This window comes from Dermochelys coriacea, chromosome 6 (genome assembly GCF_009764565.3).
Source record: "Dermochelys coriacea isolate rDerCor1 chromosome 6, rDerCor1.pri.v4, whole genome shotgun sequence".
Classification (NCBI taxonomy): domain Eukaryota; kingdom Metazoa; phylum Chordata; order Testudines; family Dermochelyidae; genus Dermochelys; species Dermochelys coriacea.
The window spans coordinates 52,368,431-52,389,133 of NC_050073.1; the positions used below are offsets into that span (position 1 = coordinate 52,368,431).

The 20,703-nt window shown below is 40.9% G+C and overlaps 1 protein-coding gene across 1 annotated transcript in view; it reads left to right on the top strand.

Moving 5' to 3' along the window:
• The window catches only part of EXT2 (exostosin glycosyltransferase 2), a 94,067-nt gene that overhangs the window by 15,059 nt on the left and 58,305 nt on the right, over nt 1-20,703 (top strand). The window contains 3 exon segments of the mRNA XM_038405950.2: nt 2,040-2,235; nt 5,912-6,051; nt 6,861-6,954. Of these exon segments, the coding sequence (XP_038261878.1) occupies nt 2,040-2,235; nt 5,912-6,051; nt 6,861-6,954 (430 nt within the window).

Here is a 20,703-nt window from a genome sequence, read left to right on the forward strand (position 1 = left end):
TGAATCTAAGTTGGCATTTGATAAATTGTTACCTTAAGCACCAGAGGGAGAGAACATCATGTTCCCATATTGGAAACAAAATGTATCTGGTAGACCTCATCATCTATGGTTTCTCTCTTTAGTACCGACTTCTTCATAGTTCATGTCCACATGATCATCCAGGTGGCGTGGCTGGTTGCAGTACACCAGACAACAGATGTGTATCTGGGAGCAAGTGCCTCAGTCACTGATTTAGTGAATATTTTGGAATCACTATGTATCATTGCACACTGATACTTATTGGCAGAGGTGGTTGGCTACAGCTTGGGTAGAGTGCCATCTGGTGGCCAATCATCATTAATGTAAGTTTAAAAACAATTGGTCACCATGAGTTTTATTTTTCTTTTGTGGTTGCAGTGGTGAAAAAAATGACAAAAGAAAGCCAGTCAAAATTCAATCATAGGTTGGTAGATACAATTATATACCATTATTCTAAACTATCAGGCTTGGTATATATTAGGATTTTACATCCATTTATAGCAAGACTTGGATCACAGAGTTTTAGTGTCATGGGATGTTAACGGTGTTATGCCAGAATTTTGGTCTTAAATCATTAAAGCATAAAAATGATCAACCTTATGCAACTTCTCGCTGGCCATTGCCATTATTAGGACTTACCAACAGCTGTGCTGGCTTGTAAGGTAAATTTTATTTTTGTTTCCTTGAGCTGAATTGAGAGTTTGATTGTTTGTTTCTTTATAGTTTAGTTGCGTAAAACAGATTTATACATTCAGTGATGCCAGGAGTAAATATTCCAGCAAGCCTCTGCAAGTTACAAAAATAGCATTACAAAGAAAAAAGTCCATGTAACTCAACTGTCTAATTGGAGCAGCCAAAACTTCTGGTGTGGAGATGGTAAGGTGGGTGGGTAGGGCAGAGTTCAGCTTTATAACGGTGTGCGCTTCAGAGCCGTATATTTAAAAAAAAAAAAAAAAAAAAGGCCAGCCATCAAGTGGAGGGAAATTGGAACCCTAAATAGAGGCCTCATATTTCCTGAGTTTTCTTGGCAGCATGGGGGGAGGCACATACTGTGTATTTCCTTGCATCAGACATAGTGGAGTAGTCCGTGTTAGCTGATTTTTTAAATGAAGGCTCAGAATAAATTTTAGCACTGTGTTTTTGGTGCAGTGTGCTGTACTCCTACATGAATGAGCTGCACAGCTTAAAGCCATGAACAGCTAAATTGGGACTATATCCCTGCATTTTTGACCTCAGCTGTTAAAGAACATTTTTGAATATGTTGGTATTAAAATAAGTTATTTAGCATGTTAGCAATTTACATTATAAATATAAATTTGTTAGTCTCAGCAGAGGTCAATGGCTGAATGGGCCCATGATGCTAAACTCTTGACTTCTGTCCTATAAGTGGTCCTACCAGGATAACACAAAGGCACAAGACTGAGTCAGTGAGGAGAACTTGTCTAACTACTGCCCTTACTAGATCTATTCTGTGGATCAACATAGGGTGCCAGGGCTGTCTACACCTTTCACCCATACAAAATTAACTAAAATGTCTACAAGCAGAAGAACCTAGCATCAGTCATCCAAAGTGTTCTAGGTTCTGTACAATAAAACACTAACATCATGTAAAAGTATAACCAAGTGAACACATAGTACAATAGTCTTGCATCAGAGGCTTTCTCAGTATGTTGCAAAGTTATTTTTGTTTCAGTTCATGGAACAGATGACTAGTACACTTTTCAAAACTTAAAATTTACAATAATCTGTACATCACTCTGAGCTGCTTATCTCTTACTTCCTGTTGTCCGTGCAATTATAATTAGATCTGGCCAAATCTTAATTATGCTATATCAGTTAATAACTCCTTCCAACTCTCATCCTATTCTCCCCAAATGTTGGAGGGGAAAAGCTGAGTTTTGTGGTGTGTCCAACAGGTAAGTAAATCTGGACTCCGTTGGGCCAAGATAGAAGGAAATGCGTTCCAGAATTTTTAGAGCAAACTCCTGGAAATGTCAGGTCACCTTGGTTCCACTTTTCAGTCCTCGTAGGTACTTCATCCTGTCATCCCAAATGGCTCTTCACCCAGAATACCGTTCTGACTTAGAGGCTCTTCAGACTGAGAACGGAGAGTCTGTGCTGATCCTGGACAAGTGCACAAATCTGTCAGAGGGAGTTCCTTCTGTTCGTAAACGTTGTCACAAGAACCAGGTCTTTGATTACCCGCAGGTGCTTCAGGTAAGGCTGCTTAACCTGCATAGCCCCACAGACCCAATGATGCTTAACTTAGCAATGAGTTTTTGTTTAGTTTAGATAGCACGCTTCCTTAATTTTCAGTGAAATTACTGGAAGAATTTGAAAATGAAAAGTCCATTTAATTAGACTGAGTGTTGTATCCTAAAAGTAAATTATATTCTAATTTACAGTTAAATACTCATTGAACTTGAAGGACCAAAAATGTGTTATGAACTTGAAGGGATTAAAGGGGTAGGCAGTTTAATGTTTGAAAAACAATACCACACAATACCCTGTGTACCCATGACAAAGTGAGAAGATTTGACAGCATGTAGCTATGGAAACATCTAGGAGAAATGTGTTTGATGGCCTTGGCCCAACTTCCAGAGGGCTTTTGATGTGTCAATGAAGATAAAACCAGATAAGCTTTCTCAGACTCTTGTCTTCTGGCAAGCCCTGAAAACAGAGTAGAAGTACTTTAGCATACAGTGTGGTAAAGCCAGCTATACCTTTGGCCAATTGGGGAATATTCCACTGTACTCCAACTCTGGCCCCCAGCATGTAATCCATCGTTGAACTTCAACAAATTACGATAAAACAACACATGCACAGTAGAAAAACAAATTTTCCTTCAGTTTTATGTTTTGTAGGAAAAATGTTTAAAATTCCAAGTGGAGGAGGGTGAGAGGAAGGGAAGAGTTGTTCTGATTTGTAAAACTTTATCCAGAAGAAAAAATGATTTCTTTTCACTTTGCTTCTTTAATGTAGACTGTATCATTCAAGGATAGCAGGTGAGGGATATAATATTTTTAACTTGAGAGCTGACACATGCAGAGATTGTTAAAATACTTTCCCTTGCAGAGCCCTGCATCTCCCTTTGGAATGTCTGGCTGATAACAGCAATGATACGAGGAGATATATTTATAGTAACTTTTGTCTAGACAGGAAAAATGGTTATCAGGGCAGATGGGCATGTGTGTCCACATCTGGGGCTCCAGAGTCTTCCACCTGCTGCCTTGTGATCTATCGAGTAGGTGTTTTAAAATGTGTTTTGCTCCTTTTTCCTCCACCATCCCCAAAGCAGTCTGAGATTTGATCCCAGCACATCCTTTCCTGCACTCTCTTTACTGTCATCTTATTAAACAGACTCCTGGACTGCTGGGTTGTTAATGCATCCTGTTTTGCAATCTTCTCTTGGCTGAGATTTTAGGACTGCTCAGCAGTGTCCTGATATGAACGTAGGTTTCACAGCTTTGTTGGGAAGCAAGTGAGGGGACAGGAAAGACTTCTAATTCAAAGTTCTCATATTTAACTGCCCCCCTACAGAAAGCAAATTGGATGCCATGAATAGACTCATATGAATATTGTACCATTGTACAAGGCACTGGTAAGACCTCATCTGAAATACTGTGCATTTCTGGTCACCCGTGTTCAAGAAAGAAGACTTCAAACTGGAACAGGTGCAGAGAAGGGCTATTAGGATGACAGAGGAATGGAGAACCTACCTTACAAGAAGAGTCTTAAGGAGCTTGGTTCATTCAGCCTAACAAAATGAAGGCTGAAGGGAGATCTGATTGCCCTCTATAAATACAAGAGAGGGATAAATACCAGGGAGGGAGAGGAGTTACTCAGGTTAAGGGTCAATGTTGACACAAGAACAAGTGGATACAAGCTGGCCACCAACAAGTTCAGGCTCGAAATTAGACACCGGTTTCTAACTATCAGAAGAGTGAAGTTCTGTACCAGCCTTCCAAGGCAAGTTGTGGGAGCAAAAAACCTAGCTTGTTTCAAGACTGAGCTTGATAAATTTATGGAGGGGATGGTATGATGAAGTTGCCTACAATGGCTCATGGCCCATCCATGACTACTATTAGCAAATATCTCCAATAGGTGAGATGTGAAACTAGATGGAGAAGGCTTTGAATTAATATAGAGAATTCTTTCCTATGTGTCTGGTGGGTGGTCTTGCCCACATGCTCATGGTCTAACTGACTGGCATATTTGGTGTTGGAAAAGAATTTTCCCCCAGGTCAGATTGGCAGAGACCCTAGGTTTTTTGCCTTCCTCTGCAGCGTGGGGCACAGGTCACTTGCTACTTTGAATTAGAGTAAGTGGTGGATTCTCTGTAACTTGAAGCCTTTAATCAAGATTTGATGACTTCAGTAGCTCAGCCCAACGTTATGGGCCTATTACAGGAGTGGCTGAGTGCGGTTCTGTGTCCTGTGAGGTGCAAGAGGGCTGACTAGATGATCATGATGGTTTCTTCTGGCCTTAAAGTCTATATGCCTTTTCACATACTGTGTTCTTTCTGTTTTCTTGGGCTCTTGGATAATAGATGCACTAGATCCTTTCTTAATAAATAAATAAATCTATAAACCATTTTTGAGTGACTTTTTTTGGAGCTAGAGAAAGCTTCCAGAGTGACAGCCCCGGGGAACAAAGTCCTGTTAGTGCAGTATTAATATCATAGCAGCAGCTCAAGCTTCGCCAATGCTGGCTAGCCAATGTACCTCACCCCTGCCCTGCAAAGGCCACTTATAAGGTGAAAGAATATTTCAGCCTTCATGTCCTACTTGGTTCTCAGTTTCTCTGCTTTTGTTGCCCACCAACTTGTCAATTAATGCCAATGGGAATGGTGGTTTCTGTGGATACTGTCTTTTGGAAGCTGGATTGTAAACAGAAAACTTACTAATATCCTGAGCAAGCTTTGAACCAGTGACCCAGAGGTGAAAAATCTTTGACTCACTCCGTCCCTGAACCAGTTCCCCAGCGTTAAACAAACATCAGTTATTTTTGAACAGCGTTATATAGTACTCTTTTTTTCTAGTGCATATATCAACACAGGGAAAATTGTTTCTCAGAGTGTCTCCACTGACATTCCAGAGCATTTATATATTGTATCAGCTGAATAACCATGATTAAGGCTTCAATTTTGTCATGGGTATTTTTAGTAAAAGTCATGGACAGGTCATGGGCAATAAACAAAAATTTACCGAAGCCGTGACCTGTCCCTGACTTTTAGTAAAAACATCCCTGACAAAATGGAGAGGGAGGAGGGTCCAGTACCCTGCCCCGCTGCATGAAGTGGCTGGGAATTGTGGCTCCCTGCCCCGACCCAGTTGCTGGGAGCTGTGGGGGGGATCCCCCACTGCCCTGAAGGGCTGAGAGCTGTGGGGGGGCCCCCCGCTGCCTGTGGCAGCTGGGCTGCTGCGGGAGGGTCTCCTGCTGCCGGTGGTTGCTGGGCTGCTGAGGTGCCCCAATATCATGGAGGTTTCTGGAAGTCACGGATTCTGTGATGTCTGCAACCTCCGTGACATAATTGGACCTGTAATCATGATCATAGTCAGCCATTAAGATGTTAGATTTGTAAAGGGTTTGGCATTCTTTTGTCTTTCCTGATGGATTAGACTTCTGACATGGGATCACTAAAACACAAGATGGAAAAGTCCTATTAGTTCATCCAGTCCTCATTTTTCACCTTACACCCAGTGGCCAGTGGAGAATAAAGTTGCACATTTATTTTGAGTCTGATGATAGCAAAGATGGTGGCAGAGAGCAAACTTGAGTGGTGATTTCATTAAACCTGTATGTTCAGAGGGGAATGAATGTATAAATTATAGGGATGTAATATTTGTTCCTTTTTTTTCATCTTCGTTTTCTGGTTGCTATTCACTGACAGGAAGCCACATTCTGCATTGTTCTGCGTGGTGCTCGTTTGGGACAAGCTGTGCTAAGTGATGTACTTCAGGCTGGCTGTGTCCCTATTGTTATTGCTGACTCCTATATTTTGCCTTTCTCTGAAGTTCTGGACTGGAAGAGGTTTGTACTTATTGCTTTGCACCCTCCATAAATTCAAACCACTTGAAACCTCACAACCTAGAAGTGAAGGAACAGAATATGCAGGGGGCTGCATTGAGAATGCTGAAAACGGGGCAGTTGAAGTCCACCCTATGGATGCATTCAAGCATAGGAAGTAATGGAGCAGGAAAATGAGGGGACAAAAGGAGGGTGGTGAGCAGCACAGACTATCCAGTTCTTGGTATTGGATTTCCTGTTTCTTACAGCTCACGATATTCATCTACAGAACAAAAATTATTGGCCTTTTCACTTGTATTTGCACTCAAGCTGTTTAAATTCACTTCTAGCAGTTTACACCTCCCAAACCCCTGTGAGGGAAAGAAGTATCCCCATTTTACAGGTGTGAGTAACTGAGTCACGGCAGAGATTTTGTATACATACAAGTGTACGCACTTAACGCTCTTTTCCCCTAAATGATTTATTCAGAATTACACCAAGTCATTGACAGAGCTGGAATTAGAACACAGGAATTCTTGGCTCCCAGTCCATACTTAATTCATTAGACCACACTCCTCTATGTAGCCACTTGCAGCTGCTCTTCTGCAAATGCACCCCACAGAGTTTTTGGGCATTTCCCTTAGGCTGAGCAGCTGGAGTCATGAAGAAATTCCCCAATGGTCTAGTATTGAATAATTAATTGCATTACAGGGGCTTATGCTTTCCTCTGAAACCTCTAGAGCTTAGCACGTTATGATACCAGTTTACGTGGACTATTGGTGTAGTCTCATGTGGCATTTTTATACTTTTTCCCTTCGCTTTTTTGCGTTTAGAGCCTCGGTTGTGATACCTGAAGAAAAGATGCCTGAAATGTACAGCATTCTGCAAAGCATTCCCCAGCGGCAGATTGAGGAGATGCAGAGACAGGTAAAATTGCCTGAATATAGCATTTAAATCTATACATGAGTTCATATGTGTCCACTGCTTGTGTATGTGTGTGAAGTGTGGTTGGGAGTAGAAGCATTCTGCATACTCTTATATTATTAAAGTTCAGTTCATTCAGCTCGCTGATTTTTTGCACTAAAAATACAATAACCAACATTTATATAATGCCCAGAATACTTAAATACTGAATAAGCAAAGATAATTTTATCCATCTCTGGCATAAATAAATCTGCTGAAGAGCAGCTGTTTAACAGTACTACAGTGTAGTTTAGGTCAGGAATTTAAGAACACTGCATATGATTGCAATTGTAGAAGAACGCTTGAGTAGGCAGAATTCAGTTACCCACATTGGAATTTCTTCGGCATGCTATGTTAACATCCATACTCTTGTGAAAGATGTTATGGGATCTTCAGTGCCCACAATGGTCAGGGTCTCCCGAACATGGCCTGCTTAAATACTGTGAAAAGTAAAACTGAGGTCCAGACCACCTGTTCATTAAAGATCCCATGGTACTTTCCACAAGAGCTGGGGTGCTTACCCCAGTAGCTGGCCAAATTCCACTGTAAGTAATTTCATTTTATTCTGTGTTCTCCCTGCTTTCTCAGTACACAGTGATGATCAAATTCTTGCAGAGTTCAGTTTTATTCCTCTTCTCTTGCAAGTAAAGACAAATTTCTGATAAAACCACAGTGCAAATTTGTAGCTTCCTGCTCAACCATAGCAAAATTCATTGAAGTGAGTGATTCATGAATTCTGCTGACCCTACATATGTTCAGATCTATAAATATACTTTGAAATCTTTGGATGAAAGGTGGTAGTTAAATGCAAAATGCTTTATGTACGTTAATTACACAAGCTCATCTCTGTAAGATAGATATTATACCCGTTTTACCAGGGGAAAACGGAGGCATAGAGAGGTTGTGATTTATATAAGGTCATGGAATGAATTGAGCGGAGCCAGGAATATAATCAACTCAGTTCTCAGTTCAGTCCAGTAGATGATATTGCCTGTTTGGCACAGATTGTAAGTGTCCATAATACCAGATACTTACTCTGACCTGAGCATTCTCATGCAGGTGTGTGTGTCAGTGACTCAGCTGAGCAGATCAATACAATTGTTGGCTGTAGGCAGATTGTGGTAAAGTGGCTGAACATCTTGGAGAGGACTTTGGCTATAAAATTAACAGGTACAGTAGGGTTCAAACATAACATTGTTTGCATGGTGTTTTGAATATGTAAAGTAGAATTACATTTTGGAGGCATTGGGAAAGAAGGATATTTGCATTTCATAAATACTTTTATGTAAGGTATTTCTGTTACCCTTGTCATTGAGTGCCTCACAGTTATTGATATATTTAGTCTTACACCACCACTGTGGGTAGAGAAGTACTGTTATCCCTCTTTCACAGATGGAGAACTAAGGGACTTGTTTAAAATCGTATAGGATTTCTATAGAGCAGGAATTGAACCCAGGCCTCTGTAGTCCCAAGTTATAACCTTAGCCACAAGGCCATCCTTCCTCCCTCATGATACTTGTAAATATCAAGGAGAGGAGAAAATGTTTGTGGTCCAAGAGGTATAAGTAGGAGTAAAGAGATGAAATTCAGAAATAGGAAATTTAAGATAAATATCAGAAAATATTCCTTATGGTGAGATTTTTAATATGTGGAATAGTCTCTCCAAGTAATAGAAGTCCCATTGTTCAAGTCACTTGTAACTACACAGTGCTGGAAGCTATACTATATGTAGGGCCTTACTAAATTCACGGCTGTGAAAAACGTGTCATGGACCGTGAAATAAGCACTCCCCTGTGAAATCTAGCTATTGGACGGTGGGGGGGGGTAGGACTGGGGGCAGCCAAGCCGGGGGCTCCTGCTGTTCCCCAGGCTCCATCTGCTAGCCTCCGGGCTGGGGAGGCACAGGACTTACTCTTCCCCTGCACAGTTGCTCTCGGGGTTGGGGGGAGGGGAGGATGAGAGCCATTTCTGGGTACCTCCCCCTGCTGCAGGAAGCTCCACAGCTGGGCTCACAGAAGTGAGAGTGGCAATCCCATGACCCCCTCTACAACAGCTATTTGCCCCCACCCCCACAACCCTCTTTTAAGTCAGGACCCCCATGATTACAACACCGAAATTTCAAATGTAAGCATCTGAAAATGTGAAATTGACTAATTTTTAAATCCTATGGCCATGAAATTGACCAGAATGGACCATGAATTTGATAGGGCCCTAACTATATGAATCCATTCTGCATGTCCTGGTGGAAAGAATAGACTAGACAACTTCATCGTCCATTTCCTTCATGTCTAATTTCTATGACTAGTTTAACTTTCCTTGTATGCAGAACAGAAGCCTTTGCAAGTATCACAGCAGCCAGCAGAAGTTTCCATTCCCTTTTTTCACCCCACTCCAGTTAACTACTATGGCTGTGTTATCTTTAGGTCAACTGCCAGAGATGTGTACATATTCACAACTCTAATAGGTGCTAAAAACAGCACCTATTAGAGTTGTTAATATGTACACATGCCCGTATATACTTACGAAGTCTTTGCCAGCTGCTTTGAGTTAAAACATATTTTAAAATAAGGTCCTTAGAATATCTGAGCTGCCAATGTAAAATACTCCATATTCACCACAACCCTTATGCATTTTAGTACCCAGCACTTGTGTGCTATTTCCAATTTTATCCTTCCCCACCAAGTCAAGTTAGGGTTTGGTTGGAGAGGATCAGTGGCGTTTGATGTGGAGTTTTCTGGCATATAAATGGTCTGCACTAGCCATTGTTGTAAGCTGCGGAGCAGTGGTCCCCAACCTTTCTTCTGGGAATAGCATCTTGCTATTCCCAGAAGACTGTGGTGGGCACCTGACACCCCGCTGCTGAAATGCTGCCGACGAGAAGCGGCAGCGGCAAGAAGCGTTGCCGCTGACATGCTGCCGAGAAACGGCAACGCTTCTCGGTGGCATTTCGGCGGCGGGGTGTCCTGCTGGCGCACAAAAATGCGCCGGTGGGCGCCATTGCACCCACCGGCACCGCATGCGGGGACCGCTGTTCCAGAGTATCACTAACCATTTTAGAGCTTCTTATTCCTCATTCATGCCAAACTTCATATACTTTGATTCTTCTTCACAGTTGCTGAGCTGTACTGTGGACAGCATCCATTGTTCTACTTTCACTTCCCCTGTGCCACAGGTCAACAACAATATTGTGGCAGAATATTGAGGAGGGAAGAGGGGGAAGGACAGGGAGTGGATGTGATAGGAGTATGGCAGAGAGGAGGAGTGGAGGGTGGGAGATAGATTGAAGTAAGGGGAAGGAGAGGAGCAGAGTGAGGAAAAAGGAAAGGAAAACACAACACCTCCATCGCTATCGCTAAAACCATCCCTTATGAAACCTCCTTCCTCAGTACAAATCTGTTTTTCACTTTGTAATTTGTAGGGTAAACAGACTTCTAGAGTCCTTCTGTGTGTTTTTTTTGTCTGCATATTCGTTTAGCAGAGTATTGTATGTCTTGAAAATTTATGTGCTACTGATATCATAAATCCCAACTCATTGCCCCAAATCCAGCAAACACAGATAACTCATTACTACCTAGGACTGGAATTTAAGGATAACCTTCAAGGTGGGGGGGAGAGGGGAATGCCAGAGGGTGTGGGGAGTTGCTTTTTTTCATTCCCCTGCTTTGTTTTTTACATTAGAAATTAAGGCATTGTCTATCTGATGATGATCACTTGTGATGGTAAGAGTGAAGAAGCTAAAAGGTGATGCAAACTGAGGAAGGGCATTTATTTTAGTCAAACCTATTAAAACTTTTTAATGTGTTCTAACACTTAGAAAGAGAATGTCTTGTTAAAGATACCCCCTGACCCGTTCAGCTAATATATGAGCTTATGCTGCACCCCTTTCAAAATTCTGTAAGAGGTCCACTTGGAGAGCTAGAGAAGACCAGACATGAGATTTGTGTTTTTGCCCTGAGGCAAAAATAGTCAGAAAAAGTTAAATAAACAACCCCACACCTTTTCAGGCCTCCTTTATGCTCTGTTTAAAAAAAAAAAAAATTGGGCTTTTTTTTAAGAAATTGCGAGTCATTTTAGAGTGAAAATTTCAATGTTGGCTTGGGAAGTGCAATTCCCAGAACAAATAATGTATGAGCAATACCACTATATTTTTTCTAGCTCATATCCCCCATACTTCAAGCTCTTCAGGTCAAACGGAACTGAAGACCTAGCATATGCATAAATCAGTGACTTATTTTACTGTCACATTAAAACATGAGTGGCTAGTGTCTCTGACCCCTTCCCCCTCCTATTTAATGTGCTTCTTTGACTCTTCTCTTTAAAGAGGACTTTGTGAAATAATTTCAACCCTTATCAGTTTGCTGACAGCTATGAGCCTTCTGCTGGCTCAGGCAGTGAGTGCAGGCGTGTGAAACTTCTCATTCTTACACTGAAATGGTCCTGGACAAAGTTTAACCAAAAGGATTGTATGGATTTTTTTTTTCTTTTTTTTTTTTCTTTTCAGGATGAAGCATATATAGGAAGTAGGATTGTTAGTTGTAATTGGTCGATACTGAGAGAAGTGTCTATTTCCAGCCAAACTTAATTTCAATATTTGGACACTCGTAGAGGGAGCAATGCGGAAGAGGTGAACTTCCAAGGGCTGTTTTTATCTTGTCATTTGAAATGTAGTTCCAGGATATATTGGCTCTGCCATTTGTAGAGAGCAGCAAGGCAGCTCTTAGGGTGCATGGTTTGGTCTTCCAAGCTTTTTTTTTTTTTTTCCCAGCTTTATATCTTTCCTTGATGGAGAGCAACTTCTGTCTCAGGGCTCTTTAGAATCATCGTTATTGAATATAAAAACTTTCATCCATCTGACATTTGTAGAATTTTAGGGAGTGTGATTAGAGAGGCTACCCCACTTTAATCCTCCGAGAGTGCTTCCATGGAACCCTGGGTCCTCCATAATGTCAGGCATGGACAGTTTGCCATCTTATCAGCTGCACTGGAGTAGCTCCAGCCCCCACTCCCTCTTGGTCTGTTGCAGCAGACAGCAGGGGAAAGAAAAAACGATTACCTGGCTTATTGCCAGGAGCACTAAGGGAGTTGCAGAATCCTTGGCATTCACTGATCAGAATTTTTTTGAGTCACTTGAAAAGAGCACCCTTAACCTAGATTCTTCCTATTCCTACCCCCATCTTTGCCTTCCAGAAAGAAGCAAATTGTCTTCATATTACTTATGGAGCGGAACAATCTCCATGCTACAACATATGGGATAGTTGAGAAGTCCCTGAGAGCAGGAAGCACACCACTGAATGATTTTATGGATCAGAGCTATGTTTTATTAGAATTGGAGCTAGGCAATTTTTTTTGGATGAATAGGTTATTAGTTGAAAAATGCAGTTTTGGTTAACTCAGAACTATTTGTGAACTTGATATGAATTAAATGAATAGTTCAGCGTGAAACTTTTTTTGGGTGCTTGGGAGGAGGTAGATTCACAAAGAGAGTGTGGGTACTATCCTATAACTCCTAGCCCAGGGTTAGACATGAACTTTAAGAGAATAATTACGCTAACTTAAGTCAACCATTCCACTTTAAACTAGTGAAAATGCTGCTGTGAATTTGGATATCTTACTACCAAAGCTTGGAAGGTTGCTGCATGCCAGTTCCTAGTCAAGGGATATCTTGGGCATATAACAGTTAAATGCAGATTATCCAAATCTGAAAGCTCAGGATTTCTTCCAATTGAGAATATTTTGCACTGTTTGACTGAAGCAGCTGGTTGCAGACTAACAGTGTTTATGATCATCTGGTCCTGGTGCTCAACCAGTTTCCACTCTGCTTCCCCTCTTCTGTTATTTGGACTGTACCAAAATTCTCTTTCCCAAATCCACAGCCTGCCTACTAATTGAGATCATTGTAAAATTAGAGTTTACCTATACAATAAAAACATTGCATTTTTATAGCACTTTCTGTTTAAGGTTCGTAAAGGCAGTAATTAAATCCTTCAGAGCTGCTATGGGTATGTATATAATTGTATAAATGTGTAAGGCATACGCAAATTTACTTACACAAGGTCAGACTGGTAGTCTAATGGAACCTGGGATTCCTGACTGAGTCCTTCTGCTTTAACCACTAGATCATGTTTCCTTATACAGTAAGAATGTTTGGTTTTAAATTACAAGTTTTTAGGTGCCCTATAGTGGCACTCAGTCTGCTGCTGGATAGTTTTCATATATGTTTGTTACCTTTTTGACTTGTTGGATAGCAGTTGTGCAAATCAACCTTTTGGATACATTTTCTTGAATGCCACATGGCTCTTTCAGGGTTGGAATAGCCAGCAGTTGAGCAGCTACCATAGCATAAATTACAGAGCAAGTGGAATAGTGCAGCTGTTGTGAACTAACTCCTAGTGTTGACACAACTCTTTTGGAACCTGTCTCCTGCCTGATGTCACTGTAAGAGTTTATGTGCACCCCCCAGCTGTCAGTCAGTGTTAGGAATGCATTGTAGTGCCCTTAGATTCTGAAACGGCCATGAAGTTCTTTTTCTAGTTTTACCTTTTTTAGCTGCTAATTTTGAACATCCTTAGACATTGGAACAGAACTTGGATGTGTCATTAAAAATGTTTTATTTAAGTGACTCATTTTAGAGATGTTCAGAAATAGTAGTTAACAGGAGAGCTACATGTTCCATTTGCTTCTAGGATGGAGTTTTGAATATGGTCCAGGCTGAAATAAATGCTTTCAGTAAATACCTAACAGCTGTTTTGTGGTCTAGATAAAAATTAATTTATCTCCAACTACTTTCTTGCTCGACAAGTTTGTACATCACATGGCACCATCACATTTGGCAGTAATTGATCCCCTGGTTCTCAGCCTCAGCAGAGGGGCAAAAACTGATTGGGCCATGAAGGGTGAAGTACTTTTTGCACCCTGAGAGATGGTTTCATTTGCTTAAGGTATGGGGGAAGCTGGGTAAAGAATTTCAGACTCCAAGGTTGTCACTCCAGTGGCTTTCACCACAATGGATGTTACTAAAATGTGTGTTGTAGGCAGAGCTGGAAGCAACGCCTATGACTGTTTAACAGCTTCCATTGTGTATGTTTATACATATATAAAAATCCATATTTCACAGTTAAAGAACATAAGCAAAGGGGATAAACATGCCTTATGGAATATGGCTTGTGCTCTGAAATAGGAGTGTGCTGTTTTTTTGCAAGTTAGAACATTGCAGTAACCTGACACATTTTTTTCGTTACTGCAAAATGCTGGTCTTTCATGTGTGTGATTGGCACTGGGCTTGTTTTGTGTTTAACCTCTTCTATCAGGGAATTAAAACTTCCATTCTCCCAGCATTAGTATAGCAGTCATGAGAAATCTCAAACAAGATGGATCTTATTGCAGCAGTTGACACAAGTTGTGCTTTTATTTATTTATTTTTTGATGTTGGATACTGATTAAAAGTTTCCAAGCATCTTTTAGCCATGTTATAAAACTAGCCAGTAGAGAGCTGGGCAGCTGCTGACCAGGGGAGATGCTAGCGGACACTGGACAAGATCACAGTGGGAAGCATCGGTGTGGTAACTCAGAAAGCTGGAAAGGTGTAAACAGATCACCTAATTAGCTGCAGAGTGGGCTCTGCAAACACTGTTTTATTGGCCAGTGGCTCCTGCTTTACTAACCTCTAACCTTTACAATACTCAGAGGTGCTGCCCACCCGCCGGCCTTGCCTTTGAACCACTCTTGGCTCCTGCCACCTCAAAGGCTTGCAGTCAGATTCCTGTGTTTTGCTGGGACCTCACTCTCAGCAGGATGTCTACAGCAGAGAAAACTGATCTACCCTTAGAACATAGACCTATTTGAAGGCGATACCCCGAGACTTGAAACCTATTGCTTTGTGTTTCAGGAGATGTCCATCACTTTCAAGAAATGTGGCTGAACCTCCCCTTCCCTTTCCCTCTCCTTTCACTGGGCAGTCATATAACATTTGAATGTTCCTGCAATTGTATACCCATGACTGATTTTTGTTCTTCTCTTGACTATTCCTGCCTTTGTAACAGTTATAGCAGAAATCTAGATTGTCATAATTTTGGTTGTGTGTGGTTAATGGAGAGGGAATTTTCAAATTTTCAAAGCAGAGACTAATCTTATCGTGTAGTTATAGTCAAAATGACTGTTTAAAATGGCATTATATAGGTTTATATCTGTCCTTTCTCAATGACTGTCTATTCGATTAAAAGGATCAGTCAACATTGCAACCTCATCTGCGATCTAAAAAATCAAGCTGTGTTCACTTCTGCCTCTTACACCTTCACCAATGTATCTGACAAATATGATTATCCATAAGGCAGACTAGAGTCCAGCTTGCTGTTCTGTAGTTGTATTCTCTTTGGTGTCTACAAAAGTAAACCCTGTTTGCGTAAATTAGGACTATATAAAGTGAAAACCCAACAGGAGCTAAGATGTCAGAAAATTAGGGTCTGTTTCTGCATACATACTCTTCAGAGTATAAGTGCACTTTAACCGTTTTTTTCCCTTTATACCATTTAGTTTTGTTCTTCTTCCCAGGGGTTCCTTCTGCATGTTTTGGCCCCATTCTCCCTCAACCAGAAGGCTCTATATTTTGGGGTCCTTTACTGGCTCTGTGACTGGAACACATTTATGCTGCTCATCTGGGACGGAGATGCTAAGTTTGTGTCAGTCAATCTCTGAGTCTGAGACTGCTGTATCTACCTCTTGCAGGAGCAGAGAGGATGAGTTGGGTTTCAAAGTGCTATTCCATGCATTATTCACAGCATAATGTTTGCAATGGGGGTGTCACAGTAGATCCAACTTATGCAGGATTCCCCCCACATTCTGTTCTTCTCTTCTGTCCTCCATGCCCTCATTCCCAAACAAGTCTGACATCCCCAGGATGGGAAACACTGCCTTCAATCCTAGTATGTTGGCAGTATATTAGGGATCAAGATGCTCTTGGATTTAAAGACCCCAAATGTGCAGCTGTCTCATGGGACAACATGGAAACCCTTCTTCCTGTCAAATAGTAGTTTTGTGTGTAGCGTAGTTGCAGCTGGATTTTGAGCAAAGTGATGCTATTGTGAACTAGCAAAAGTGAGATGAGAATTGAGGATTAAAACTTAAGAACAAAACAAACGTAATAGAGGAAAGACTTGGTAAAGCTAATCTTTAACAGAGATCTATGCTTGATGTAGTGCATCATTTTGGTATCTGAGTGTCAAATGCATGCATTGCTGTAATTACGCCTTGTGAACTACCACAGCCAAAATGTGAGGCAAGGACTCAAGAAAAATCATAGTGCAAGAAACTTAGTGATGTGGAATTAATATCTTGCTAGCACTAACATTTCCCTTTAACCTCAGCTCCAGGAGTCAGCATTTGTGATGTCAGAAGTTACAGCAATAAAACTGAGAACTCCTAGAAGTCTGCTCCCAGGCGACTAGTATCTTGAGGGTCAGACTTGCATTTGAACCCTGACCTCTCCATCTCTCAGCATTGACAACTACCAAAAAAAAAAAAAAAGTGGCAGTGGTAAAGATTTGGGTTCCTCTCTTCATTCTGTTTCTCAAGAGGCCAAATATACTTGTTTAATCCATGATTAAAATGACTGCAGTGTAGATTGAAAGCAGAGATTGGATTAGATTATTAAATACATTGAGAGAATTTTATCAGGTCAAATTAAAATGAAACTGTACCTAATATTAGCATCAATTCCCCCCGTATTGAGTCACCTATAAAACTATCTGGGTTAGATGTCCCTGGTTCTCACTTAAATCTGCTCAATGCTTATGATGTGTCTAGCAAGTGTTTAACATGGATTTAGGTTGTAGGGGTGGCAAGAGGGGCCATGGATTATTTTACATCTGCTCTTACCCTTTGATATACATTGTCATAACCAGCATTTCTGATGCCTATGGCAAGAAACCAAACAAGTACATTTGTGACTAATGAAGGACAGTTGAGAGGTAGGACAATATTGATGTATATTTGTGTCCTGTTCAGCCTACACAGGCTAAAGGATTTTTACCTCCATAGGCCTCTCATGTGGTTAGGTAAAGTTAAATAAATGCAATCTACTTCTGGCTTTGTGAGGTCCTGGGACTTATGCAGTTCAGCACAATTGGGAAATGGGAGGAGTAGAAGATGAGTGAATAGAAATAACGTTAAAATATTATGTTAAACCTATAAGAAAATGTACTAGGTATATATTTCTACACGTCACTCTTCTCCTCTGTTCACTCTTCACTGGTTTATCAGAAACTCAAACCAGGTTAAATTATGGTTCGGCCTTTATTTCAGGTGATGTGGAACCAAATGACTTTTTTTTTTTTTAAATCAAAGTACAACTCCCCAATTTTACACACTCACTCACTTTAGAAATCTTGTCTGTACAGTGCCTGTATAATAGCCCTGAGAAATAGATCCCCCTTGGAAACTAGCCACAATACAACCTGCTTCGCTCAACTTTGAAAGACACTTGTTCATATTTTATAGGAGATGAATATAAATATTTTAGAAGCTCTTTTCGGTCAGAAAATACAGCATGAGTTTACCAATACTCCATTGATTTAATAGGTCTAATATTAACACTCCTATACATGGGAAGAGGCTTTAATTGTTTACTTTCAGCCCAAATTTTCAAAAGGGACTTAATTTTGGATGCCTCAATTTTTGGGCAACCAAATTAAGACACCTTAAAGGGGCCTGATTTTTCAGGAAGTGTTGAGCTACCTGCTAAGTCAGCCAAAATTGGCTAATCACTTTTGAACATTTAGCCTACTTTCTTTCTGTTTCTGTTTGTCCCATTGGGAAAATCAATGGGATGTAAATTCCAAAGTGTCTAAGTCATTTCTGAAAATAGGATGTAGGCTCCTAAGACACTTAAGTGCTTTTGAAAATTTTACCCTAGATCTTTATCCCCCACTGTAAACTACATATTGTTGAATGACCCAAAATTGTGCAGTCTCCAGTAAATTTCTCTCAAGCCCTGCCTAGCAGAGGAAGCAAAAATGATGCTGATCGTAACTGAAGCATTTGGAAGTTTTTCCCATGGAGCTGAATACAGAGAAACTGATTCACATGCTGGCAGTAAGGAATTCATCAGCACAGCAAGCTAGTCATAGATAGAGAGGGACATCCAGTACGGGGGATTGAGAAATGGCAGCTTAAACACTTGAATGTGGGAATGTTCTGTGGGTCCATATTGTATGGTTGGGGCAGCTTGGAACCAGATAGAGCATCGCATGCTAGGATTTGTAGTCCCTGAAGTCTCTGCTTCGTTATTGAAGATGTGTGGCTTCAATTAGTTTATGTAAATTTTGAGTCTGAAAGGCCTCTCTGGGCAAGCTTCCAAATGAACCTTCAGCTGGGCGAAATTTTGCATGTTACTTTGTGCCACCCTGAAAGAGTCTGTCTGCTCATGGTACCATAAGAATGGCCATACTGGGTCAGACCAAAGGTCCGTTTAGCCCAGTATCCTGTCTTCCAACAGTGGCCAATGCCAGGTGCTTCAGACTGAATGAGCAGAACAGGTACTCATCAAGTGATCTATCCCCTGTTGTCCATTCCCAGTTTCTGACAAACAGAGGCTAGGGACACCATCCCTGTCCATCCTAGCTAATAGTCACTGATGGACCTATCCTCAATGAACTTATCTAGTTCTTTTTTGAACACTGTTATAGTCTTGGCCTTCACAACATCCTCTGACAAGGAGTTCCACAGGCTTACTGTGCGTTTTATGAAAAAGTATTTAGCAAAGGACCAGAGAGTTGCAGTTATCAATTACGGTAGTAATACTGGTTAGCTAAATTATAGGTTTAGAAGTTTTGGAATTTTACAAATATCAGGAGGGAAAATGTTTTGTCCTTTTATAGCAGTGTTTCTCAATCTTTTTGATACCAGGGACAGGCTTGTTGCCTTCCTAAACTGTGTCAGGGAGATCTCAGGGACTGGCAATTGAGTAATACTGTTCTTCTTCTATAAGACCATCCATCCAAGGATTTCAACGTGCTTTACAAACAACTAAGCCTCACAACACTTCTATGAGATGGGGATTGCACATGTTGCACAGATGGGAAAACAGAAGCACAGAGTTTAAGTGAATTGTATAAAGTTAAACAGTGAATAAATGGCAGAGCCAGGAATAAAACTGAAGATACCTGGCTCCCAGTGTAGCCTCTAGGTTACGGGCCTTCCTTTTACCAGAGCTTCCCTAGCCTACCTGGTCACGGAGTAAAAAGTTTATTTGAAAAACACTGTGGGATGGAAGTGGGTATCTGAACCTATACCATACAAAAGGAAAGCGGTTAAAGTAGAGTAACCTCAGCCAGTGTGAAAATGGTAACACTTCAAGGCCTCATAAACCTTTTCAAGTGTGGCACTTTGGGAGCACTTGGCTCCTGCAATGGAATAAAATCTTACAATAGCATGGCGCCTGACCTAGAGGTTGGGAGAAGTGGTACTTTATGGGCAGTTAACTTTTATTGCTTTCTTCCAAATCTCTTTTCTGTTGACTTTCCCCATTCTCACCAAACTGGGTGGGTAACTGATAGAAACCTAGAAGCTTCCTTTCAAGGAGCATAGTTCTCCCTGCCGACATACACACCCCCTTGAGTTGTACCATACAGTGCTCCTTTCCTGATGCCCAGTGTTTTTCTTTTATCAATGTAAAGAAGGTTTGTGTTGATCTGTCTTGTACTCTGTCAGAGCACCATTAGTGGCATTAACACTAGGTCTTGTAAACATTATATGAATGGACTGTGTAACCTGATACTATGCTGGCTTGTAAAGAGCTTGTAAAGAGATGCTAGGCCCCCAAGTGTGTTTATTCTAAGAAAAATAACACCTTGCTTAAATAAGTGTTACTTTCAGTGAGAGGGCTACCTTCTTGTTGCAAGCTGCTTTCTCTTGCTTCCTGTGAAATTAGCTGTAAATGCTTCTGTCCCATGCTCCTCATCTATTAAAGTGATGTGTGTATTGGTACCTGGAACACCTTAGTGTCTCTGCAGTCCACTTGACCAAAGTTGTGCGGCTGCAGCCAAGTAGAAGGAAATCATGGGTTTGGATGCTTTGTGTCATCTTCTTATTAAAGAGATTCCGAGAATAAGTATTTATGAGCAGTACATTGGAGTGGTGCCTTTCTTTTTTGCTTTGTAACTGTTTTTTTTCTTGAATTTACTAGGGGCTTGATTTATTCTCCATCTTACAAATATTGCTACAGCTACTAGATATACTACAAAAATTGCTTTCTCAACCCTCCCCCACCCCCCAAATAATTCTGTACAAATTGGATGTGGGGTCCTTTTCATAAAGAGATCACTTCAGTCTTTTTTTTTTAATATATATTTTAAGCAACTTTAGGTGGGAAATGCTGGAACTGACAGCTTAGCAGAATGTCAACAACGATGGTAAAAAGAAAAGGAGTACTTGTGGCACCTTAGAGACTAACAAATTTATTAGAGCATAAGCTTTCGTGAGCTACAGCTCACTTCATCCGATGAAGTGAGCTGTAGCTCACGAAAGCTTATGCTCTAATAAATTTGTTAGTCTCTAAGGTGCCACAAGTACTCCTTTTCTTTTTGCGGATACAGACTAACACGGTTGCTACCCTGAAACAATGATGGTGAAAGCTTCCTCTACACTGACGAGGGAACAACTTTTGGCTTACAGAGATCACAACTTGCGGGGAGGGGAGAGAGAGAAGAGAGTTCAGTCCCC